The sequence below is a fragment of the Oryctolagus cuniculus genome, chromosome 2 (genome assembly GCF_964237555.1).
Source record: "Oryctolagus cuniculus chromosome 2, mOryCun1.1, whole genome shotgun sequence".
NCBI lineage: Eukaryota > Metazoa > Chordata > Mammalia > Lagomorpha > Leporidae > Oryctolagus > Oryctolagus cuniculus.
In genome coordinates, this window is record NC_091433.1 from 34686217 (window position 1) to 34710920 (window position 24704).

A 24704-nucleotide genomic window follows, 5' to 3' on the forward strand; every position below is an offset into this window, starting at 1 on the left:
CTTGGACTTTCAGAGGAGGCACGACCCCATGGTGCCCTGCCCCTTCCTAAACCTTCCTGGGGCCTGAGGCCGAAGGAAAGCCAAACAAAGCTCACGGCAGATGCTTCGGCTTGTCTCCTGTTCGCTGATGCACAGCCGCATGGACATGAAAAATGCCCTCCTGGGTGCGTGCCTCCTTTGCAGAAATGGTTCACTTCCTGGAAGCAAAACCAAAATCTCTGCATCTAAAAATCTATGCTTCCAAAAATTATGGCCTCTCTGTCATCACTTAGCTTTTATAAAAACAATGTGCAGATGAACTTAGTGGAAATCAATACAACACAAGAGTTTTTAATTTCCCTTGAGTAGGATACAAAGCAACTCTCTTTCCCAAGGCCATCCCAAATGTGTCAGTTTTTCAAACCAGCTACATATTTACTCTGTTTGGTTAATTTGCTTATCTGACTATTTATTCCCTACTGTACTCCAATACACAATGGATGGTGGGGGCTGGCATTGTGGCATAGCGGGTTAAGCTGCTGCCTATGATGCCGGTATCCGATATGGGCACTGTATCAAGTCCCAGCTGCTCCACATCCAATCCAGCTCTCTGCTAATGATCTGGGAAAGCAGTGGAGGATGGCTCAAGTCCTTGGGCCCCTGTACCCAAGTGGGAGACCTGGAAGAAGCTCCTGGCTCCTGGCCCAGCTGTGGCTGTTAAGGCCGTTGGGAGTGAACCAGCAGATAGAAGATCTTTCTCTCCCTCTCTCTTTCTAACTCTGCCTTTCAGATAAACACAACAACAACAATGAATGGTGACCTACAGAAGCACACATACTGCACAGACTGTTGTAAAACCTATTGAACTTGTTCTGTGTGTGTCACCAGGGAGAAGGGACTGTTCTAGGGAACAAGGTCACAGATGCCACAGTCACAGATTCAATATCCTGCAACCAGACTCTCCCAGGCGCTCTAATCCAATGGCCACAAAGACCGAGAGCGTTGGGTCTCCAGGAAAAGCCAATCCCGGCCTCCAGGAGGTCTTCAGGGGACTCGTGGTTCAGCTGGGAGAGAGAAGACCAGTACACACCAGCAGACCAAATGCTAGAGAGATGCCACCAAAAGGGTCCAAAAGCTGGACTCGAGAACCTTCTAGTTAGTGCCCTGGAGGCCGGGAAGGACTCCTTTTCCCTCACTCGTCCACCTTCCCACATGTGACTTTCATTTACGCTGCAGAAGTCGAAAATGAATGAATGAATGAGTGAAGAAATAAATAAACAACTAGAACATGAGACAAGGACTGTGAAATGAGATAGGCCTCGGTCTAAATCCTGATCACTCCAGTTGCTGAGCTACACAATTTTGGACATGATTCTTAGGACTTCCTAAACCTTGGCAACTTTAGATTTTAAAGAACAACAACAACAACAAAAATGTATACTTGGCCCTGTAGGATTGTGCTGCGGATTAAATTCCATTGTGCCTGGATGGAGTCTAACACACAGGCCACACCATAGCTGCCATTCCAGAGCACCGTCAATGACGTTTCACAATGCAGAAAGTCAGCGTCTGCAAAGTTCATCAATGAGTCTCACCCTCAGCTGCACAAAGGAAGAACGTGCAGAGCTTCAACAAATAAATACTGGTCCCAGAGCTCACAAAAAGCCAGTGCTCCAGTCACACCGATCAAATCAGAGCCCACGCTGGAACTACCCCAGCACAGGGAGGTTTTAGAGCTCCCCCGGAGATTACAAAATGGAATCAGGCTGAGCCCACAGCCGAGGACAACCACACATTTTTCTTATGATCCATCATCAGTTTATCTACAACAGTCTTCGGCCTGTCTGCTACAGCAGTGGTCAGCAGCCACCAGGATTCAGATCCACAAAACCCACTTCAAAACACATTTCAATCTGTTGGCTCTAAAATCATAACTTGTATCAATGTAAACACCAAATCAAAGGAATCTACAAGAAACACCACTAAATATTTTTAGGAAAGCACATAAAGGGAAAGTAGGAAAGACTATTTACTGATTCCTGCTGTGTGCCAGGAATATATTTTACACATATCCTCACACACATACACTTTGTACATGTACTTCTATATATTATGAGCTCATTTAATCATCACAGGAATCCTTTGAGGACAGTGACATTTGTCCAGTTTAAAAAGTGAAGAGTGGGGCCGGCGCTATGGTGTAGCGGGTAAGGCCACCGCCTGCAGTGCCAGCATCTCATATGACCACTGGTTTGCGTCCTGGCTGCTCCGCTTCCTATCCAGCTATCTGCTACAGCCTGGGATGGCCCAAGTCCCTGGGCCCCTGCACGCACATGGGAGACTTGGAAGAAGCTCCTGGCTCTTGACTTTGGATTGGCACAGCTCCGGCCATTGCAGCTATCTGGGAAGTGAACCAGAGGATGGAAGACCTCTCTCTCTCTCTCTGCCTTTGCCTCTCTGTAACTCTGCCTTTCAAATAAATCTTTAAAAAAAATAAAAAGGGAGGACAGCCGAGCAGTCAAGGCACTAATTAGGCCATCCGCATCCCGTGCCAGAGTCCTGTCTAGCACCTGACTCCAGCTTCCTGCTAATGCAGACCCTGGGAGGCAGCAGGTGGCACAAGCATGGGTCCCCGACACCCACGTGGGAGACCCAGGCTGAGAGCTCCTGGCTTCTGGCTTTAGCTTGACCCAGTTTCAGCTGTTACAGGCATCTGTCTTTCTCTCTGTAGCCCAAATAAATAAATTTTTTAAAAAAATCTAAAAACAAGAAAACTGGGGCTCAAAGATGCTTCCTAACTTGCCTAAGGACATAGAGAAACTAAGCAGATCTGCGATTTGACACTGAGGTACCAGGAAGGCAGGGAGGGGATAGGAGGAGAGGATGACAGGGAAGGGGAAGAGGTGAGGGGAGGGGACAGGAAGAGGAGGGAGGGGAACTAGAAGGGAAGGAACAGAAAGCAGCTCACTATCTCCATGCTCTGTCATTGCAAACCTTTCAAACCTCTAGAAGCACTTTTTTAAAAAATAATTTATTTTTATTTATTTCAAAGGCAGAGAGATCTTCCATCTGTTTTTCACTGCCTAAATGCCTGCAACAACCAAGGCTAGGCCAGGCTATGCTGAAGCCCGGAGCCCAGAATTAATCTGGGGTCTCTCACATGGGTGGCAGGGACCCAAACACCGGAGCCGTCACCTGCTGCCTCCCTGAGTGGAGCCAGCACTCTAACTCAGCGCTCTGAGCAGAGGCGCAGGCACCCCAAGTCACATTCTTAACCACCGTGCCACACCCTGGCCCCCTTTCAAAGGCTCTTGATGGAGCGCAGAGGGGAACGCTTCACTCTGATGGAATCCAGACCGTACATATGCAATGGGTGGTGAGTCCAAGTATGCCCATATGGGCAAAGTAACACAGATTAAACAGCCATCTATTTCATCCCAAAATCTCCCGTCATTGAAGTTTCATCAAGCTACTCCAAACTGTACATGGCACCTTCTCTCTCTTCCACCAACCCAAGCCAAGCCCCTGGGGTCCTCCCTGGGGAAGGTCAACGTGGAATTCCCAGGCTTGGCAGAGGCACGTGTAGAAGGCAGCATGAAAAGCCCCAGCTTGGGGGAGAGCGGGGGATTCAGTCTGCCCCCTTCCTAGACTTCTGGTCATTCTGGATTGGATTTGATGTCAAAATTCTTATTTTTCTTGCCGATTTGATTTAGAAAAAAATCTCCTGGAAAACATCATGCATTTAAAACTTCTCATACCCCATCTAACATTTTTTTCCATCTTAAAGATTACAAATATAATTATGGTCTAAGTAATCAATAGTAAGCCATCCTGTTTATGTTGCTCCAACGTAGTTAAGAAACAAACAAATAAAAATCCTTCCCAGCTCTAACTCCAGCAATTTTCTCCTGCTTCTGAGCCCTGAGTTCACCAGCGAGACGATGTTGTTGATTTCTGGCAAGTGAGCAAAACAGCAGTACAAGCTCCAGACATTTTAGGCCCCCTGCCCACGCCAGACACACTCACCAACTCACAGCTGCGGAATCACCTAGGCAGGTCCCTCCCTACCCCAGCACCCCCTCCGCTTTCTAGGGTTCTTGGAATCTGCAGACACTGGAAGGTGGGCTGGCTTCCCGTAAGAACCTACAGTGATGTCGTTCGGTATGGTCTGAAGCTTGAAACCGACGACAGCCCTGGACTGTATGGGTGGGCAGCATTCGTGCTTCTCCCACTATCTTGCTTCCCCCGTTCCTGCCCCCAGGACACACACACGGCAAACTCACACTGTAAGTAACCAAGTGAAATCCGTCAATTAAGGTTAAAAATACTACAGAGAGAAAAGTGTCTATGGTAATTCTTTCTGGAGTGAATACTCAGAATAACTTGTCTGTCTGTCTCTCCCTTGCCTCCCCTGCCTTCCCTCCCTCCCTTCCTCCTTTTTCTCCTTCTCCTCCTTCTCTCCCCTCCCCTCCCCTCCCCTCCCCTCCCCTTCCCTTCCCTTTTTTCTGTCTCTGTCTCTCTTTAATTTGGAGAGCAGAAAGACAGAGAGACAGATGGACAGATCTCCCATCCATGGGTTTACTCCCCAAATGTCTACAACAGCAGGGGCGGGGCCAGCCTGAAGCTGGAAGCCCTTCATACGCGTCTTGATGCCAGTCTTGGACACCTCATTAGTGCACATATGTAGTGAGGGGGGAGCGGAGCGACAGCGGGGGCAGACTGCTCAGTGACGAGTGTGGGAGGCCTGGCGGCAAGGCTGGCGCTCTGTGCCCATAACCCCGCCACGGGGCCAGCAAGCAGGACTCGCAGCCCTGCCGGCCAGACTCAGCACCCAGCCCTGCTCCTGCCCTTGCAAGGAAGCCTGGGCCACCTGGGCAATGAGGAGCGAGACAAAATCAACAGGACTGGATGGAAATCGGGCCAGCCCTCGTCTGCAAGTTCCCCATGTCTGAAGTCACTTTCCGCGGGTGTACAATCGCGGTCCTTCCTTTAGTCCCGCCCGTGCTTGTCCTTACTGGGAGAGTTAATTTTCCATACAAGAGCATAAGGTCACAGTGTGCTGAGCCCTCACTGCTCGCAAACACAGTGGGGAGTGCTCCGGGCCTCTTACTCAGGTGATCATCACAACCACACCGGGCCACAGAGGAAGGAACACAGGATGCCAGGTGCCCGGGTCACACTGTCCACTTAGCCGTGACAGAGCTGGGATTCTTTTTTTTTTTTTTTTTTTTTTTTTGACAGGCAGAGTGGACAGTGAGAGAGAGAGACAGAGAGAAAGGTCTTCCTTTGCCGTTGGTTCACTCTCCAATGGCCGCCGCGGCCTGTGCGCTGCGGCCGGCGCATCGCGCTGATCCGATGGCAGGAGCCAGGAGCCAGGTGCTTTTCCTGGTCTCCCATGGGGTGCAGGGCCCAAGCACCTGGGCCATCCTCCACTGCACTCCCTGGCCACAGCAGAGAGCTGGCCTGGAAGAGGGGCAACCGGGACAGAATCCGGCGCCCCGACCGGGACTAGAACCCGGTGTGCCGGCGCCGCAAGGCGGAGGATTAGCCTAGTGAGCCGCGGCGCCGGCTTGAGCTGGGATTCTAAACATTCAACCTTTACGCTGCAGTAAAGCTTCCGTCACAGATCCCGTTTTAGGGTCAAGAATGAGAGAAGAGAATTTTGATGTGAATGAAATGGGAGAGGGAGCAGGAGATGGGAGGGGTGCGAGTGGGAGGGAAATTATGTGGGGGGAGGAAGACATTGTAATCCATAAACTGTAGTTTGGAAATTTATATTTACTAAATAAAAAAATAAAATAAATAAATTAAAAAAAAAAAAGAATGAAAGAAGAGACTTCCAAACGTTTCATTTCTGTAACACAGAAGCAATTAAGAAGAACCCTTTCCCTTGATGCTACCAAAATCAAGACCATTTTTTTTATAAAGAAAATGAAGGGTGGGCATTTAGTCTAGTGCTTAAAACACCACATTGTGAGTCTTGCGCTCCATACTCAGGTGCCTGGGTTTGACACTCACCTCTGGCTCCTGACTCCAGCTTACTGCTAATGCAAACCCTGCAAGGCAACAGGTGAGGCTCAAGTAATTGAGTCTCTGTCACCCAGGGGAATTCCCAGCTTGCTGCTTTGGCCTCAACCCATTTCTAGAGTATGGGGGCATTCGGGTGTGAACCAGTCCATGGGAGCACACTTCCCCTCTTCCTCTCAAGATAAAAAAGAAAGAAAACGAGTGTTTTCCATCAGGATGTGAAAATTAAAAGGAGCAGGGAAGGAAGGAGGGAAAGGAGGAGGGAGGAAGAAGAGGAATGTTTTGTTAGGATTAGGATTCTTGTGAAAATTTTTTAAGGATTTATTTTCTTTATTTGAAAGACAGAGTTACAGAGAGAGGCAGAGCCACAGAGAGAGAGAGAGAGAGAGAGAGAGAGAGAGAGAGAGAGAGAGAGGTCTTCCATCTATCTACTGGTTCACTCCCCAAATGACCACAAGGGCAAGAGCTGCACTGATCCGAAGCCAGGAGCCAAGAGCTTCTTCCTGTTCTCCCACACAACTGCAGGGGCCTAGGGACTTGGGCCATCTTCTACTGCTTTCCCAGGCCACAGCAGAAAGCTGGATCGGAAGAGGAGCAGCTAGACTCAAATCAGAGCCCACATGGGATGCCAGCACTACAGGCCAGGGCTTTAACCCCCTGCGCCACAGCGCCGGCCTCTCTTGTGAAATTTTAGTCAGTTCAGTATCCACTCTGCTAGAACACAGCACTTTAAACCCAACAGAAGGCTCTGAGCAAGGCAGATCCTGCTGGAACTGGAGCTGTGCCTCTCAAATTGGGATGTAGAGGAATCGCCTAGAGAACTTGTTAACACCCAGGTTCCTGAGCCCCACCTCCCTGGCCTGAGCACGTGTGGTGCAGGTGGAGCCCAGGTATCATCTTTTAAACACAGCATCTAGGAGGTCCTGATGCAGGCAGACCACAGGTCAAATGTGGAGGAAGCAGCACTGTGCTGTACCAACTGCAATGAGATTTCCCCCCTGACTTGGAAATGAAGGAAACAAGGTTGATCTTGGAGTTAAAAGTGTAACAGCTGAATCAGCTGATGAATCAACCCCAAGAAGTGGGATATGAATGAGACAGGATGGCTCCCGTAGTACCGCTTACCTTTCACTCAATAGAAAATATGATATCTTCAGAAATTAGGCATCTTTATAAAAGCAGAGTATCTCTTCTTCTCTAAAGAAGATGGTGTCTTAGCTGATACTCTTTCCTTTTTTTTTTTTTTTTTTTTTTTTGACAGGCAGAGTGGACAGTGAGAGAGAGAGACAGAGAGAAAGGTCTTCCTTTTGCCATTGGTTCACCCTCCAATGGCCGCCGTGGCACCGATCCAAAGGCAGGAGCCAGGTGCTTCTCCTGGTCTCCCATGGGGTGCAGGGCCCAAGCACTTGGGCCATCCTCCACTGCACTCCCGGGCCACAGCAGAGAGCTGGCCTGGAAGAGGAGCAACCAGGACAGAATCCGGCGCCCCGACCGGAACTAGCACCCGGTGTGCCGGTGCCGCAGGCAGAGGATTAGCCTAGTGAGCCATGGCGCCGGCCGCTGATACTCTTTCTAGGACTCCAAGTCCCTGCCAGTGTCAACCCAACGGGGACAAGGACTGGACACGTCAGACTTTCCCAGCCTGATGCCATTTAAATATCTGTTTCCTCCGACTCCCCTTTGGCTGAGACCATGTTCCTAGAGCAGCCTGCTGCTTACGTGTGGGTGTCCCAGGCAGCTGCACCGTTATTTCGCTGGAGAATGAAACACTGGCATTGAGACGCTAAACTGACCATGCAATGTCAAGAAATCACAAAATGCCTGGCAGACTGACAGCTGGCATGACCAATCACTAAACGGGTATTTTAGCTTTAGTATTTCAGACTTGGGAACCCGCGAGTTCATCCCTGAGACATGGACCTGCTTTTAGTGCCTCTCACTCAAGGCCCTGGGCCAGGAGATTTCTTTCAATTCACCAATGCCTCGCTGCAAAGTCTGTGGGTGTCTTACCTGGCACGGAGCCTCACCTTTACTTCTGAGTGCACACACATCTGTCGTTCTTCACTTTACCACACAGCAAGTAATGACCTGAGCAACGGGACACGTCATCACTGTATTTGACAGCTCAATAATAGGTGAATGAGATACTCAGCCATTTTTCTAGCAGTATGGCTAGACTGAGTTTAATATTCAAATTGAGAAAAAGAACACACTGGACAAACCATCACAACAATTTCACCATTTTTTTTTCCAGGCAGCTGTCTCACAATACCCAGTCTGGTGAAGTCACCAATGCCCTGCCCCCATCCTTATCTGATCTTCTACATCCAAGTATGGTTAAAACCATCACACACACCACAAAGACCAAACGAGAGCCCAGACAGGGTGGAAGAATGTAGTGTCCAGGGGACAAAATCTGACCGTCTCTTGCCTTCTCTCACAGAGCCACAACTCTAACTTCAGGACCTCACACGCAGGCCATTCCCACACCATCTCAACCGACAACTCTCAAAATCAAACAATCATCTTTCTCCAAAAACGAATTCCTCTTCCCCAATTTCAGTTTCTAAAACAGTGCATTTTTCCTTATTATATCATGCAATGAGATCAAGCACAATATTTTTTTGCCCATGTAATTAATAAGAGTCAAATGAACACCACAGTGTATTGCGGCAATATACAACATAGTGTATTTTTTCAGTCTGCAGGGTGAAAATCTGACATTTTTTTATCCTACATGCTCTCTCCCCAGCTCATCCAATCATGAGCCTTGGGGAGTCACTGATTTCTTTACTTTCATTCTGTTTTTACAACTGCTGATCGTGTCCAGTCCTCCTCAACATCTTGAACTACTGTGACAATCTCAGCACTGCCTGCCTCCCCGGCCCCACTGACAGATCCTAGCCACCAGCATCAGATACGACCTCAAACTCCACCTTACAACGGCCACCATGCACTTGCACTAGGAGAAGCAAGCTCGCCATTAGGTCTCGGAGTCTCCAGCCTGGCCCCCACCCTCTCTCTCCCTCGTGGACTCACCTCCTCTACCAAATTGCTGGGGCACTGGCCCTCGTCCAGAGGGGACTTCGGGGGTCTCTGAGGCTGACACTAGGACTTTACTGACAGCCTTCTTACCTGAGGTGACACTTCAGTCACAGCTTCTCCAAATGATGGACAGTATTGCTGGTAGTGGTTATCACATTCTCCAATACCACACACTCCCTACAAGGAAGTCCTTGCCGAAGCAGTAGAAGCTACTCATCTTACTACCTCTCAGCTCTCTCTAACGGAGTTACACAGATGGACTGCTGCCGCCCGGAAGCAGGGCTTCCAGGAAACCATGCGTGCGCCTCGGCTGCAAGCTGCACCAGCTGCTTATCCATGCAGCGCCTCATTTACTTGAAAGAGCAGCTGACAGCCACGCGGTAGTTATCCAAACCTGGGCACTGAGCAGACGCCTTCTCCACCGTGAACCAGGTGAGCCTGTCCCTTCAAGGAAAACAACTGACACCGCGGCTTGCCAATGGTAAGATGTGAACTTTCAAGCAAACACCCGAATTCTGGAAAACTCGTATTTGCCAATGTGAGCTTGACAGCTTCCCAATAATGAAAGGCTTTTCTGATGAGATGGTGAGATTAACAAACGCAGTGTTTTCATATTGTATAATGAAATGTGTCAACATTTGGAAGATCTTCATAACTCACTGAACCAATAGTTTCCAAATAAACAATGCATGATGTTACAAATTTATATACTGATAAACATCCATTCAAAATGCATCCTAGAGGAGTGGATTAAAAATCTTTTTGAACAACAGATTTGGATATAACAGAGAACAAAAAGCTATTATGATTCTTACAGATTCCATATTATACCTAATCTTCATGAAACTACAAATTAACAGTGTTTCATTGTAACATCAAAAAGAATCTCTATCAAACTGGAAAGGGTAGTAAAATACTCCTTCCTTTGGCACCTCCGTATCTGCAGGAGGCTGGCAGGATTTTCTTCGCCTCCCTCACCTGAAACAATGTAGGGAGGCAGGACAGGAGTGGATGAATGAGTCTGGCTGTCTAGGATTGAAAAGGTGTTCAAATACAGAAAACAGTGTTCCTTTGCTGACTAGCTCTATTGTTTACATTAACAGACTTCTCATTTTTAAAAGAGTAACTTAAATTATTAAATAAGTTAACAGGAAATATTAACCTATATAGTCCACAGGAAAAAAATCCTTGGGGTTCCCCGTCATTTCTGGGGGGGGTAAAGGGATTCTGAAGTTGAAGAACTCTGCCTCCGAGCAATCTCTTCCCTCGTTTTCTTCAAGCGTGTTGCTCCTGGGTGGCCCCCACTTCTTCCTTTCTCTCATTCTGCTCTCTCCAAGCCTCAGCGTGAGTGTTCCCCGTCAAGTAATGTCTTGCCTGGAACTCCGTGACCCTCATCTCTTCCACACACTCAGCACTTGGCAGAAATCTACCTGCGATCGCTGGTGAGCGCAATTTTCCCACAATATTTTCTGGCCACAAGCATGTGCCAGGCTCTCTTTATTCTAGATGCTGGGACGCAGTAGTGAACAAGGCAGATGGGACCGTCTTCCTGCTCCAGCTCACAGTCTAGTCTCTCCACTCAGAGTGCACTTGGCCACCAGAAGTCCTCAGCATCACCGGAGAAAGGGTTAAGAAGACAGAATTTGCATAACTGGGATTTCAAAAAAGCATTTTTTTTTACATACAGAATCTCAGGGCTCAGCCTATACCCCCTCGATCAATATTTCTGTTTCAGAAGATCACCAGATTTTCCTGCATATTAAAATTTTCAAAGAATTTATGCATCTCCCTAACCCTTATGAATTTCTCAGAGGCCAACTATTATCTTGAATTTGTACTGCTGTACTTTGGATTTGTTGTAATCATTTAATTGTGCTAATTGTTTACTCAAACGTGAATAACTACTGTATCAACTCATTTCTGGGGATTAAAAACAAAAGAGCCAAGAGAAAATGGCCTAGATCCCAAAGAAACATCCCTTCTCGTGGCAGAAATACAACAGCAAGTATAATGACAGCCAGCACCTCAAACAACAGCTTCTGTGGGCCAGGTATTGTGCCAAGGGCTGCCTCTAACAATCTCATACTGTAGGTTATCCCTACCATTCCCATTATACAGCCAGAAAGCCTGGAGCTCAGAGGTCAAGAAAGGGAAGGAGTTGCAAAGGTCAGGATGCCTATCTCTAACCCCTAGAAAGTGATCAATGCCCCATGACAGAGCTAAATCGATTTAAATAAACTTTGAGGAAGGAGCCTAGGGGTTCCCTGGAGAAAAGACAGTCTCAGTCTTGGACTCAAGCCCAGAGCACTAAGCCCGGTTCCTTGCACATATTAGGAATTCAAGCTCGTTGACTGACTTATTGTGAATGGATTAAAGCTAACCTCTAATCCTTATTTAAAGTACCCTAACCTAAAAAGAAATAGTGCAGGTGTTTTCCAAGCCAAGAATTTTCTATTAAAGAGAATGGAGGGGAGGCAGAGATGCTGCTCTCTGATGGGCTACCCACGGAATCCGTCCTCTGACTCACAGCCCTTCTTCTACAGCACAGGGAGGAAGACTAAACAGGAGACGGAGGAACAAGACATCAAGTAACAGATGCAAGCCACCTTGGAAGCCTGGAAGAGGCTGATGCTGTTCTGGGAATAGGGAAGAATGGAAATGTTGACCAAAGACCCCCTCAGGAGTGCAAAGCAGGGATTGGGGAGTTTACCCATTACCAAAAAACGGCCCTGGAAACTTCCACCAACAAAGTTAAATTTCCTTTGCTATATCTCCCATCAGCTTTGGCCCAGTGACTTATTTTCAGGGACTTCTCCACTCTCACATGGAACACTGACTTCATTTTTAAAATATTCTGAGAGAATATTCTAAAGGTTCTATTAATGATTCTCTAAATACCTATTAGGGATTAAATAGGCGTTCATCAGTGAGCCACCTTGTTTAACCTTTGCCATCAGAAACACTTTCACATGTATGAGAAAAAGTGGCCTGGTAACAAGCAAGAGATCAAAACCAGCTTCCCAAACAAGCCATTTACAGGATGAGATCCACCTTTCTAACATCCCAGATGCACCAGTTCTGTGCAATTCTAAACGAAGAATTTGTCAAGTAACACAGAGGGAGAAGAAACGTCAACCGACAAGGTCTCAATGACACTGAGGAAGAATTCATGTAAAAATTAAATTGTCATAATCAAGAGTAAATAGATTGAAGACTAAACAAACAACTAAAACCGAAAGTTTGTACGCAATGAACATCAGCTCCTAGCTTGGTACCAAATACAAATGGTTGGGGCCATCTCACTGCCTCACTTTCTGATCACCCTATGCTAACGTATACATATGATTTTCTCTTTCTTTTTCTTTAAAAAAGATTTATTTAAGTCAGAGGCCCAGCCAGAGTAGCTATACATATGATTTTCTTTTTTTAAAAAGATTTTATTTATTTATTTGAGAGGTAGAGTTACAGACAGTAAGAGAGAGACAGAGAAAGGTCTTTCTTCCATTGGTTCACTCCCCCAAATGGCCACAACAGCCGGAGCTACGCTGATCCGAAGCCAGGAGCCAGGTGCTTCTTCCTGGTCTCCCATGAGGGTGCAGGGGCCCAAGGACTTGGACCATCTTCTACTGCTTTCCCAGGCCATAGCAGAGAGCTGGATTGGAAGAGGAGCAGCTGGGACTAGAACCGGCGCCCATATGGGATGCTGGCACCACAGGTGGAGGATTAACCTACCATGCCATGGCGCCAGCCCCATATACATATGATTTTCTAACAGTCCAACATTTTGATTTTTTCCAATCAAATCTGTTTGAATGTGAAGTTTTATTTCACTGTTTGCATCCTAGGGTTCTAACAAGGAAACGCAATATCCAAAGTATAAGGGTAATTGGTAAGTAGCCTCACATTTAGGGAAGCAAACTGGGCATATTAACTGAGTCAGACTCAAAGCACAAAATTTATGAACCACCCACATCCTAGCTTTTGAAAAGCTAATGTTTTCCTTCTTCGAATCAGATTAACAGATGGGGAACTCTGAGAAGTCATCTAAAGATGTCTTGAGAAATTTCAAGCATGTTTTCTTAACAGTTCATGTCACACTTTATGATTCTGCCAGAAGGCATGGGACTGAGACCAGGACAACTGATTAAAAGAAGTCTGTAGATCCAAGGGTGTCACTGCTACGGCACTGCGCCATGCACAGCCACATAGGCAAGAGCAGAACCAGCAGAATTAGTCTGGTTCTCTCTACTGTCACAGTTCCACGTGTATATGACAGCTGAGTCTGCTGACACGGAGCAGGGACCCCCAAGCTCCAACTGTGGAGCTGGAAGACACAGGATCCATCTAAAGGGGTCGCTGACTCTTGTCTCTGGCATTTGAACCCAGTGTTGTCAACTTTCTGAATGTACAGAACTAAGAGGCCCATGTTTGCTTCTAAGCACTGCTGTCTACTCCAGATTTTCTAAAGCACGTCTGGGCATGGTCCGTGGTCGCTCCAGCACTCGCCATTGGTGATGTGGAAAGTTCTTATGATTTTTGTTGCCTTTTGCATTGCCCAAAAATTAGGGTTACGCACACCTATAGGTTTTGTAAACAATGAATGTCCGTTAAACTGAGGTGAGAAACACATGGCTCTCCATATTATTCCAGACTGTTCTTAAGCTTTGCTCAAAAGGAATAACCTCATTTTCACATGCCACATTTCTGAACGACCCCACCCTTCCGTGCTGAGCCACATGGTCAATGTGGAGCCTGCCATCGTCCCCTCGTCTTTCTATCTCTTCCATTCACAGCACCCTAGAGCTCCAGAGCTTTTTCTGGTCCTGTCTAGAATACACCTGCTGTCTTGTGCACATTCACAGACTGTGAGACTTCCACTGCTGCTCATCTCATTGTGTTGCTCCCTGAATACTTCCAGTAATTCTTTATAATGGAAAGCAACACAAATGATCTGGAACATTCACCTAATATACTTCTTATCTAGAACTTTCTAAGGCACTAAAGTCTGATTTGTAAAACCCACCCTCCACCCTAGAACAGAGTGTGCCTGAGCTATTTCGGAAACATCTCACATCTGCCTTCCGAATGCTTCTCGTCACACCAGGGAACTCTCAATTGAGAAGACAGGCCAAGAAGGCCAGTGAATCTCTCCATATGCCTGAGAAATTAAAACTACCTCAGCAGGGCTCACCAGTTAAAAACAAGGCCTTCCCTAGATACTGGAATTTTAGAGAAAAGGGGAAAAAATAACTTTTGTTAAAATTACCAAAAGATGGGGCCTGGCTCCTGGCTTCAGATCAGCGCAGCTCCGGCCGATGCAGCCAATTGGGGAGTGAACCAGCAGATGGAAGACCTTTCTCTCTCTCTCTCTCTCTCTCTCTGCCTCTCCTTCTCTTTCTGTGTAAGTCTTTCAAATAAACAAACAAATAAATCTAAAAAAAAAAAAAAAACACTTTTTTTTAATTACCAAAAGCCATTTGGGATAAAAATGAACATTTACAAGAGGTTTTAAAAGTGTGAAAGATACAAACTTATCCAAAGCTTTAACACTCAGTGCTGCCAGTTGTGTTGACATAATTAGATTTGGGCCTTGGCTTCTGTGCTAATCAACAACTTTGGCTTGCAAAAGAGTTTCTTTTGCCGACTGAAAACCAATCAACGTACAATAGCCAAGGATTCAAACTCCTGCGTGAGTCAGATCAATCTGTGATCCAAGGCAAGTGTGAAGGCAACTGAAATCAAGATGGCCTTTCCTTTGACACTGACCCTTCTGATGCAAAGATCCATAGACTCAAACGCAAACAAGGTGTGTGCTAGCCTGGAGCGCAGGCCCCAAACCTTCACCCCTCTGTGAGTCCCAGAACAGAAGTAAGAATCACCCTATGCAAGTGCTCTAAACAATTATTTTACACAAGCCATGTGCACTGTTTCTAACGCCCTAGGCATCCTGAAGAGGCAAACCAGAGACTCGCTTGCCTCTATGCAAACTGGTGACATTTATGCGGCTTCTTACTTTGTGCTGTGCACTGTATGGAGAGGATCACATACACATATGCTCTCATCTGAAGTGAAACTTCTGAGTAAGGCAGCAAACCACTGGGAGGAACATGATCACGGAGACTTGGAAACATTTCTTTGGGTGTGCAGAAAAGGGATATTCTATAGCTCAGAAGGTCTAGAGAGTTTCGCAGAGGAGATAACATTTGAGCTAAATGTCAATTGCTTGCAGGCTCAGAAATATCCTCCAAAATAGTTTTTCATTTTCCAGATTCTCAACATAGCTATCCCCATGCATTTAGCTCAGCCACATGAAGTCTGATGTATTCAGCTCAAGGACCTCATATCTAAGTTTCAAGGCATGGCACAGTGGCATGGCACTGTGTCCAAAGACATGGGTTCAAGTCCCAGCATGGCCTCCTAAGTGTGTGAACCCAGCACAAAGCAGGCCCACAGAATTTTAGTGTGTCTTTCCCAATAACTGGTTATTCAGCTTCACCTATTATGTGACAGCATGATCAATGAAGTTATAAAATATATAGCTCATACCAAAATCAGACATGGATTAAAGCACAACATCAAATAGCTTATTCCACACATCAGGGATGTTCTGAGATAAGTAGATGAACGCCTCAATGGTGCAGAGCTGGGATTTGAACTCAGGAAGTTGACCACACAGCCCCTGTTCTTTTTTTTTTTTTTTTTTTTTTTTTTGACAGGCAGAGTGGACAGTGAGAGAGAGAGACAGAGAGAAAGGTCTTCCTTTGCCGGTGGTTCACCCTCCAATGGCTGCCGCGGCCGGCGCGCTGCGGCCGGCGCACCGCGCTGATCCGATGGCAGGAGCCAGGAGCCAGGTGCTTTTCCTGGTCTCCCATGGGGTGCAGGGCCCAAGCACCTGGGCCATCCTCCACTGCACTCCCTGGCCACAGCAGAGGGCTGGCCTGGAAGAGGGGCAACCGGGACAGAATCCGGTGCCCCGACCGGGACTAGAACCCGGTGTGCCGGCGCCGCTAGGCGGAGGATTAGCCTATTGAGCCGCGGCGCCGGCCTAGCCCCTGTTCTTAACCACAAGTTAATGGTGCCTGAAGCCCACTGCCACACCGCCTAGACCTGTTTTGCTCTGTGCATAATTCTGCCCTTGTACACTTTAGTAATGAACCTAATTTTGCAATGCCTATTACATAAGATCCATCTGGCTTCACTACTCTGTGTCTTCAACTCTGCTAAGTCCCAAATTAAACCCAAGCGTTGGCCACTGAAACCTCCACAACGCTGCATCTTTCAAAAGTACTCACGATGCAAACACCAAGTGACTGACAGACGCCACACACAGTGTGACCACAGGTACTCATCTCAGCCATGAGGCTCACCCAGGGAAACGCATCTGACAAAACCCAAACCAGAAGGGCTGGCCGATGCCACTGCTTCTTTCAGAATCAGGGTGGAAGCACCAGCGTCCCTAGGTCCCTCCGAGCATGCCAGCATCTCATAGACGCTCTTCTTTGTCCTTACAGCCTCCGGCTTTCTCCAAGGACAGACTACACCAGAGAAAAAGAGCAGCAACATAGTGTCCACATGATTGATTGAGCAAAAAAGTTACTAAAAAGCTGGAGGGGGGCAATTCAGAAAGAAAGGGAAAGAGAAAGCAGTCCATCTCCAGGCCGGCAGTGTGTTTTATTTTATAAATAGCATTCTAACTTGGAAAGGGTGCCCCTGGGGTAGAAATGACTCAACTCTATTTTTCAAGGCTCCCGGAATGCAGTCTACAATCCAGAGATAATTGTGCCATGATTTAGTCATAAAACACACACCACTGTGATACGTATTTATACCACACAGAGCATAAACAGGCAAATACACACTGTGTAAGTACTATGGAACAGCATACTAATATCTTACAAAACATCTGCTTTTAATTGTCTTTCAACGGTCAATATCTTTTACATATATGATGATAAACAAATATGCATATGCTATATAGCACATACAGTAAACATTACAAAACACTGATTTTACCATTATATGTGAAACATATAATGATTCATTTAAATTTATCACGTTGATGGGGCAGAACTTTGGCACAGTGGTTAAGACCTTGCTTGGGACGCCTATGTCCATATCGGCCTGGGTTCAAATCCAGGCTGCACTTTTCATTCCAGCTTCCTGCTGACGCAAGCTTCAGGAAGCTGCAGGTGCTGGCTCAAGAGGGTGAGTCCCTGGCACCCATGTGGGAGACTTACAGTGAGTTCTTTTTTTTAAAAAAAATGCATTCATTTATTTATTTGAAAGGCAGAGTTACAGAGAGGCAGAGGCAGAGAGAGAGAGATATAGAGAGAGGTGTTTTCCATCCTCTGGCTCACTCCCCAATTTGCTGCAAAGGCCAGAGCTATGCTGATCCAAAGCCAGGAGCCAGGAGCTTCTTCCAGGTCTCCCATGTGGGTGCAGTGGCCCAAGACTTGGGCCATTTTCTACTGCTTTCCCAGGCCACAGCAAAGATTGGAAGTGGAGCAGCCAGGACTCGAACTGGTGCCCATATGGGATGCTGGCACTGCAGGCGGTAGTTTACCCACTACGCCACAGCGCCGGCCCCATGACCATTTTAAATACCAACAATATAGTTCACTGGAAAGAGAAAAATCAAAAGAAAGATCCGTGCCAAAGCACCATTTGGTTCCTCACTATCCACTCAGTGTCCGCTGCCCAAGACTGGGACAGGTGATCAGGATGTCTCATCTGCATTAAGGAGGGCTCACTTCAGGCAGGTCCCACAGCTGACTCTGAGACCATTCCAAAATGTCTTAGTGCTCATAATTTGAGAACTGCAGTGTGCTGTGATCCCCAAACACTCGTTCTGAAGGACAGCACAGGCCTGGCTCCTCGTGTGTTTGTTAAAGATGCAGTCTCATGGCTCCTGAGTCACAGCTAACACTTTCTCTCAAGTAGCTCTGATTCAAAGTCCATCCTTAGCCACCTGCCAAGGGCCACCAGCACAGTCAACCTCACTGTGAATTCAAAGGGCCTCAAGACCAATTCTGAAAGCAAAAACCGAGTGCATCTTCTCCACAAGTCAGAAAACTCTAATACACTTCACAACATGTGCCAAGCCCTGTAACGGGAGGAGCCCAACAGAAGGTAACCCGGGGACATTGAGCCAATGAGCAGCAAAGCTCAGCGCACAGCGGCGGGGAAGTGTTCCGAGAGAGGGAGCGGAAGCACACCTCAGGAGGACATCGCAGTAGGTACAGGGGACTGAATATTTTCAGTGTCCACTTTGCCCTCTCCTCAGGCCCTTATACCAGGCTCTCCACTCAGCAAAAGGGCTACTGGCTAGAAACATCTACATACTCATCAGTGGGGGAAACGCTAAATAAACCACAGAACACATGTCGAGAAATACCATGGACAATACTTAACAAATTGAAGTACAAAAATGGACGGATCTGCAAGATAGGTTCTCAAGTGGAAGAAGCAAAACACAAAACAATTTGAGTAATGCTTTTCTTGCTTTAACTTCTTACTTTGAAAAATTGCAAGCATACAAATCATAGAGCTTGATGAGCCTTCATATACCCATAACGCAGCTTTAACCGTCAGAAGCATCTGGACAACTTGTTTTTTTTTTTGTTGTTCCCAACCCTAATTCTTTTGAAGAAAATTCCATACATACTATTGTTTACGTTAGTATCCACAGCTGGACCTCGGAATGCTCAGGGGATTGGCTGCAGGACTTCTCCTGAATACCACAATCTGCAGGTGCTCAGGCTCCTTTTAAAGTCGGTACAAAGTATTTGCCTCCGACCCACACACATCCTCCCACATACTTTCAATCATCTCTGGGTTACTTATAATGCCCCACACAATGTGAGTACTACAGAAATAGTTGTTATACTTATTGTTTAGGGAATAACGTCAAGAAAAAAAGTCTATATATTCAGTACGGATGTAATTTCTTCCCCCAGGCATTTCTGATTGGCAGTTGAATGAATTCATGGCTATGAAGGGCACACTGTGTTATACTATACTGTGTAGCTGACACTATAACATGTTAGCGTACATCTCTAAAAGACAAGGGCTCTTTAAAAATATTGTCATTACAAATTCTTGAGTAAAGTTTTAAATGTATCATAAATGTGGGTATTTGCCTAAATTGTTTTCTGGAAGGACATACATGCATGCACACACACACATACACACACACAAACACACGTAGTGGTCATGGCCGGGAAGAGTTATGAGGGGCAGTGGGGGGCTTCACTGTTCCTTTAATGCCTTCCAGTTAATTCAGCACTTCCAACAGATTGCAAGTTAACTGCACAGGAATTACTGAGGCCACCGCGGCCGGCACTAAAAGCAGGAGAGGGAGCTTGGCTGTGTGATGGCCGCGTCAGCAGGGTGGGCGTTTGGCCTGACAAGACACTGCATCCCACCCTGGAGTGCCTACGCTCCAGTCCTGGCTCTGCTCTGAGCCCAGTTTCCTGTGAATGCGGACCCCGAGAGGCAGCACTGATGGCTTTAGGTCCCTACCACCTATGTGGGGCACCCACACCGAGTTCCCGGCTCTCAGCCTCAGCCACCTGTCTGCCGTGGGCATTCGGGGAGTGAAACAGAAGATGGGGACTCTGTTTCTCTGCCCCACAAATAAAATATAAATAAATAAAATGCTAGAAAACATGCTTAGGAGTCATACCAATACTGGTAGGTGACAATGTTCACAAGCTATAGGATATGAATTTTCCAAATGGGTAAAAAGGAACGGAGAGCCGTGAACTGAGTGACATTACCGAACACAATTATGATTCAAATAATGTGCAGGCCTAGACATTTACGAGAGGAAAAGGACTCATCTCAATCTCTATTACCATATCCAGCGCAGGAAGATGATGGAATCGATCACTTAAAGTACTGCGATTTTAAAGGGCACTTCAAAAACACCTTTTTTTTTTTTTTTTTTTTTAAATAAAACAAGTTAACATCTGAACTCTCTCCTCCTCCTTTTCCTTATCTTTCATGCTTGCACTTTATCTGCCGTACAGGTTGGGAGTATGGTCTTCCTTTGTTGGTGGTCACACCTGTCCTGTTTGTTCTATCTGCAGCACATTCAGACGGCCCTGGGATCCACGAGAGCAGGTGCTGGGCTACCTTTCTGAGTCCTGTTCACAGCGAGTTCAGATACAACAGCCTCATGATGGCCATCGTTCAATCTCACAACGATCAGGAGAGTGGGGACTAGGAAAAAAATGAGATGAAATACAGCTGCCTTTTAGGACCCCATTCACTTCTGTCACAATCTTAACCCCTCTGAAAAGCCAAAGATGTCACACATACAGACAAAAGTACAAAGAGACCGGTTTCAATTAGACTGGCTGCAATCCTAGACGTCTAAACAGATTTCGCAAGATATGCCATTTTCTCACTTTCAAATATCAGTTGAACAGGCTAATAAAATACTCCCCAGTAAAGGGCAAAAGGAAAATGTCTTCATTAAACAGACTCCTGATGCTTTAAATTTCCAACTTTTCAAGCATAACTAAGTTCTTCTGAAGATTTTTAAATAGTTGGCTCTCTTCTAATCAGTTTAAATCCTGCCCACTGCAACTGTATTATTTTTTCAATTTATTTAACGAAAGCCAGTATTCTTGGGTGGATACACTCCCCTAAGCACTGGCAGCGTAATTTCTACATAGACGGTGTTTTACTGTACTTAACACCAAGGGCATATTTCTTTTACAGGCACGTTCACTGGAACAAAACTAAGCCAAAGTATGATCAAGGACTCCAACACACATTGCCCAATCTCACCCCAAAAGGCTCACGTTCCTCTCTGCCTGGGAATGGCCATTTTTGCTCAGTCTAGAGATTCACTCCATCCAGAGCTACACACACCCAGTGAGAAGTGCCGCTGAGGCCACAGCCGGCCCGGGAGGTACCTGTTTCATCCGGGGAACTGGGGGAGGCGCTGTCCTGCGACAAGGTGGTCCAGCTCGACTCCTCGTCGCTCGGCGCCAGGTTCTGGATCCGGTGGAGCGCGCAGTCGGTTTTGGCTCCCGTTTTAGGGTGATCCTTCTTGGTCTCTGGGCTGGAGGACACGGTGGCTACCTGGCCATCTTCAGGGCTGGTCTGGCGCTTGCTTGGTTTCTGCAGCAGCAACTCGCCATTCCCGGCGATGGTGGAGGCCTGGCCCTGGCCCGCCGGGGACTTCTCTTCCCCAGCCCCGGGGCAGTTGCCCAAGTTCTGCTCTAGCTCTCGGGCCGAGGTTTCCAGGTCTGCATAGTAATTTAGGAAGCTCTTAGTTCTCCTGGGCTGGGCGGGTAAAATCTCGCAGGCCGAGGACTCCTGCGGGGGGGCCTCTTTGCCCTCTAACTTCTCAGAAGTTATGTTGATGCTGGCCGTGGGGCTGATGTTCTTGTTGGGGTCCTGCTGCCCCTGGTCGGCAGCCTTGCGGAGCTGGTTCTCCCCATTCTTCACCAGCTTCATGTTGGCAGAGCCATTTCCCAGCAGGGGCTGGGCGGCTGGGTCCGAGAGGCCCATGGCCGCCTGGATGTTAGTCAGTGCATATTTCTTCCTGCATTTGGGAGGGGTGCTGTTCTTGGTTTCCGAGTGCTTGATTTCGGCGTTCAACAGTTCATTGTGGGAGGAGCGGAGGTTCAGGGTGTTGGGCGGTGTGGCTGCGCTGTTCCGATTTGCGACCTCTGCGGTTCCGCTGCTGGCCATAAACACGGCCAAGGTGCCAGCACCCGAGTCAGCTGGGGAGACAAGAGTTGCTCGTTAGACACCTGCCACGATTAAACCACTGAGCACACAGGACCAGTGCACATTTGCAGACAGAAAATGGCAAGAAGGGATGCTGTGGCTGCATCACAGTCTAAGAGAACCGACCCACAGGCCCCCCTACTTCACCCTTGCTTCCTGTGTGAAACAGGAACGAGTTCAGGTTTTAACGTGGAAACTCAAAAGTCATTGAAGAGAAAATCTAATTAGTCGGAGGGTCTACATTTTACTCAGAATAACACAGTGTCTCTCTTTTGAACTCAGAGAAAAGCGTTTTCCGCCGATAAGCTTGCAACACATGCTCTTGCCGAACAGTTCCCCCACACTGTCATTCTGCAGCTCCTCCAGGCATCAACAGCAACCTGCTCGCCAGCCCTCTGGGGCTCCCGCTTCCTTAATTAATCTGAAAGGTCACTGTTCAATCACGCTCCATATGTCCCAGGTAATTTTTCTCAACCGTGTTTAGAAACTGTGCTCTGACTGCCTGGAAAACCAAACCTCCATTAGTTTACTGATTTATTTATGAGTGTGTTGGACCTGGGCTTTGTATTTCTACTAGATGGAAATTCTGAAGAATGGCCCAATTCCTCGACAACACGCACACAAAGCACTAACAGTGTAGCACTGAGTCCTTGTCCACAGGCATGGTGGGGCCCCTGGTACATACAGACTCAGCTGCCTGCTGAGTGTCCTTGCAGAACTCCTAGGAAACCGTATGACAGTTGCATTTATCTCAAATATTGTTTGCTCCATAGGTGATTTATTCCATATGTCTCTTGCTAGGAAGAAAGGCAGGCTTCTCCTAGCAGAAGGGAACACAATTCATCAGGCAGGTTCCCTGAGGTTTCACATCTCCCTACGAGCAATGGCCTCTTTCTTAATGGATCCTTTGCCCTCCACAGACGCTCTGGTGATCTCTGTATCTGCAGTAGATGGACCAAAGCACACCTCCTGCCATTCTTGAAATTGCCTTCCAACAAGCCCCTCATCCTCCCCCAGGAAAAACAGGGATCTTCGAGGAAGAGGGCAAGACTTTCCCCATCTTTGGGAGCTTCCAAGTATTTCTCTATGGTCCAATACTCAGAGTGGGCAATTTTAGAAAAGAGGCCCTCACTTGAGAGTCCTTGTGCTTCCACATTGCACATTTCTGGCAGAACAACCAGTGGCCCGCAAGACAGCACAGGGCCGTGGCCCAGGGTGGTTAGAGCTCATGACTTAGGACTCCTGCCCACCCAGCACCCCACCGCAGCTCTTGGATCTCACTTTACAGCAGCAGCAGAGAATTTTTAGTGTTTCTAACTTTTAAACAGTACTCTGAAAATTAACGTTTGAAAACCTGCCTCTTATTACTGTCGGGCTACTGCTCTATGGAAAACACATGGTTCCATTCATAATTCACCCTCACTCAAAAGCAGCATTTGATACAAGCAGGCTCCGCCCTGAACGTCCAGGACGCCCTCCGCGAGACACAGCCACTGCACAGACGCACCAGAGGCTGCTATTTTTAGATTCGGGTATTTACAGTGACAATTTGAGAAAGTGGAAATCTGCTGGCTTCCTCAAAGGCATGGTAAAAACATTTCTATGAGGTCGTTTCATGGCATCAGATATTGTATTTAGCAAGGTTATCAGGAAGAAATTTTTATTCACTTTGTTTATAACCAGAACCCTTTGCGGAAGGAATACTAGCAGAGTTTCGAGGTGATTTTAATGCTAAGGTAGCTTTTATATCCTGGATGTGCCAGCCACATTCTTACAAGCCTTTTGGATCCCATCACCCTCTCGGGGCCCTGCTAACTCCTCTTCTTGCTAAAAATCATGAGTGGCAGGAAGGAAAGAAGTGTAGCGAGGAGTCAGAATAGGACCTCTCACTCCCACCCCAGTGCAAATTGGGTGTACAAATGCAGCTCTGTGTAGGCTGATTTCACATGGCAAAGCCTGCACAGTTTAAGTTTGTGGTAGGTATTAAACGATGGTATCAGCTGGAGGCAAAATCAAAGGCTTAGTCCAACACCAAGGCAGCCAGGCCAATCCCTTGAAGCATATGGTTATCTCCAGGAGTCAACACATCAACTGGGAAGTCCTCTGGGCCCAAAAGGGTCATGAAGCAGACAGAGGTTAGCAACATCCTAGGAAGATCAAGGCTGCAAGAGGGAGGCCCTGACAGTGAGAGGCGTGGTGAGGCTCAGAGAGACAAAGGCTTGCAAGCTGTCCCAGCTCCTTCCTGACAACATGGCCCAAGATCCAGCACACTGGCCTGCAGTTTCTCTGAACAGTGACAGTGCCTGGCTGATGTGTGGAACAGAGAGCCGAGCACAGGAATTAGCAACAGCCCCCCTCCCCACTTTGTGGCCAAGTGACAGAGCACAGGGCTGCCTGCAAAGGTCCCCAGATTCCCCACCTCTCCGCTTGGTGCCAGCGACAGAAGCAGCCTTGCTGTAGACACACACAGAGTGTGCAGATGAACAAGAAGGAACAAAGACCTTGGGCCTATGAGGGCTTAATTATGAAAAAAATATATACATTCCTTGGGTTTAAGAGAAAGAAGGTCTATGTTTCTATTTAAACGAAAGAAAATCTTAATAATGTCTCTTTTACCCTTCTAATATTTGGCTGGCTTCTTCAGAATCAAAAAGTCTAAGAAATAAGACAAATTCTTTTTTTTTAAAAAAAGGTTTATTTTATTTATTTGAAAGACAGAGTTACAGAGAGAGGTAGAGCCAGAAAGAGAGAAAAAAAATCTTCCATCTACTGGTTCACTCCCCAAATGACCACAACAGCCAGAGCTGAGCCAATCTGAAGCCAGGAGCTTCTTCCAGGTCTCCCACGTGGCTGCAGGGGCCCAAGGACTTGAGCCATCTCCTACTGCTTTCCCAGGCCATAGCAGA

General features: G+C 47.1%; 1 protein-coding gene across 22 annotated transcripts in view; it reads right to left on the reverse strand.

Annotated features, from left to right (window-relative positions):
* The window catches only part of APBB2 (amyloid beta precursor protein binding family B member 2), a 397255-nt gene that overhangs the window by 130900 nt on the left and 241651 nt on the right, over window positions 1–24704 (reverse strand). For all 22 annotated transcript variants that reach the window (XM_070068136.1, XM_051830952.2, XM_051830951.2 and 19 more), the window contains one exon: window positions 20976–21791. In XM_070068136.1, coding sequence (XP_069924237.1) covers window positions 20976–21791 — 816 coding nt within the window. The remainder of the gene's footprint in view (window positions 1–20975; window positions 21792–24704) is intronic.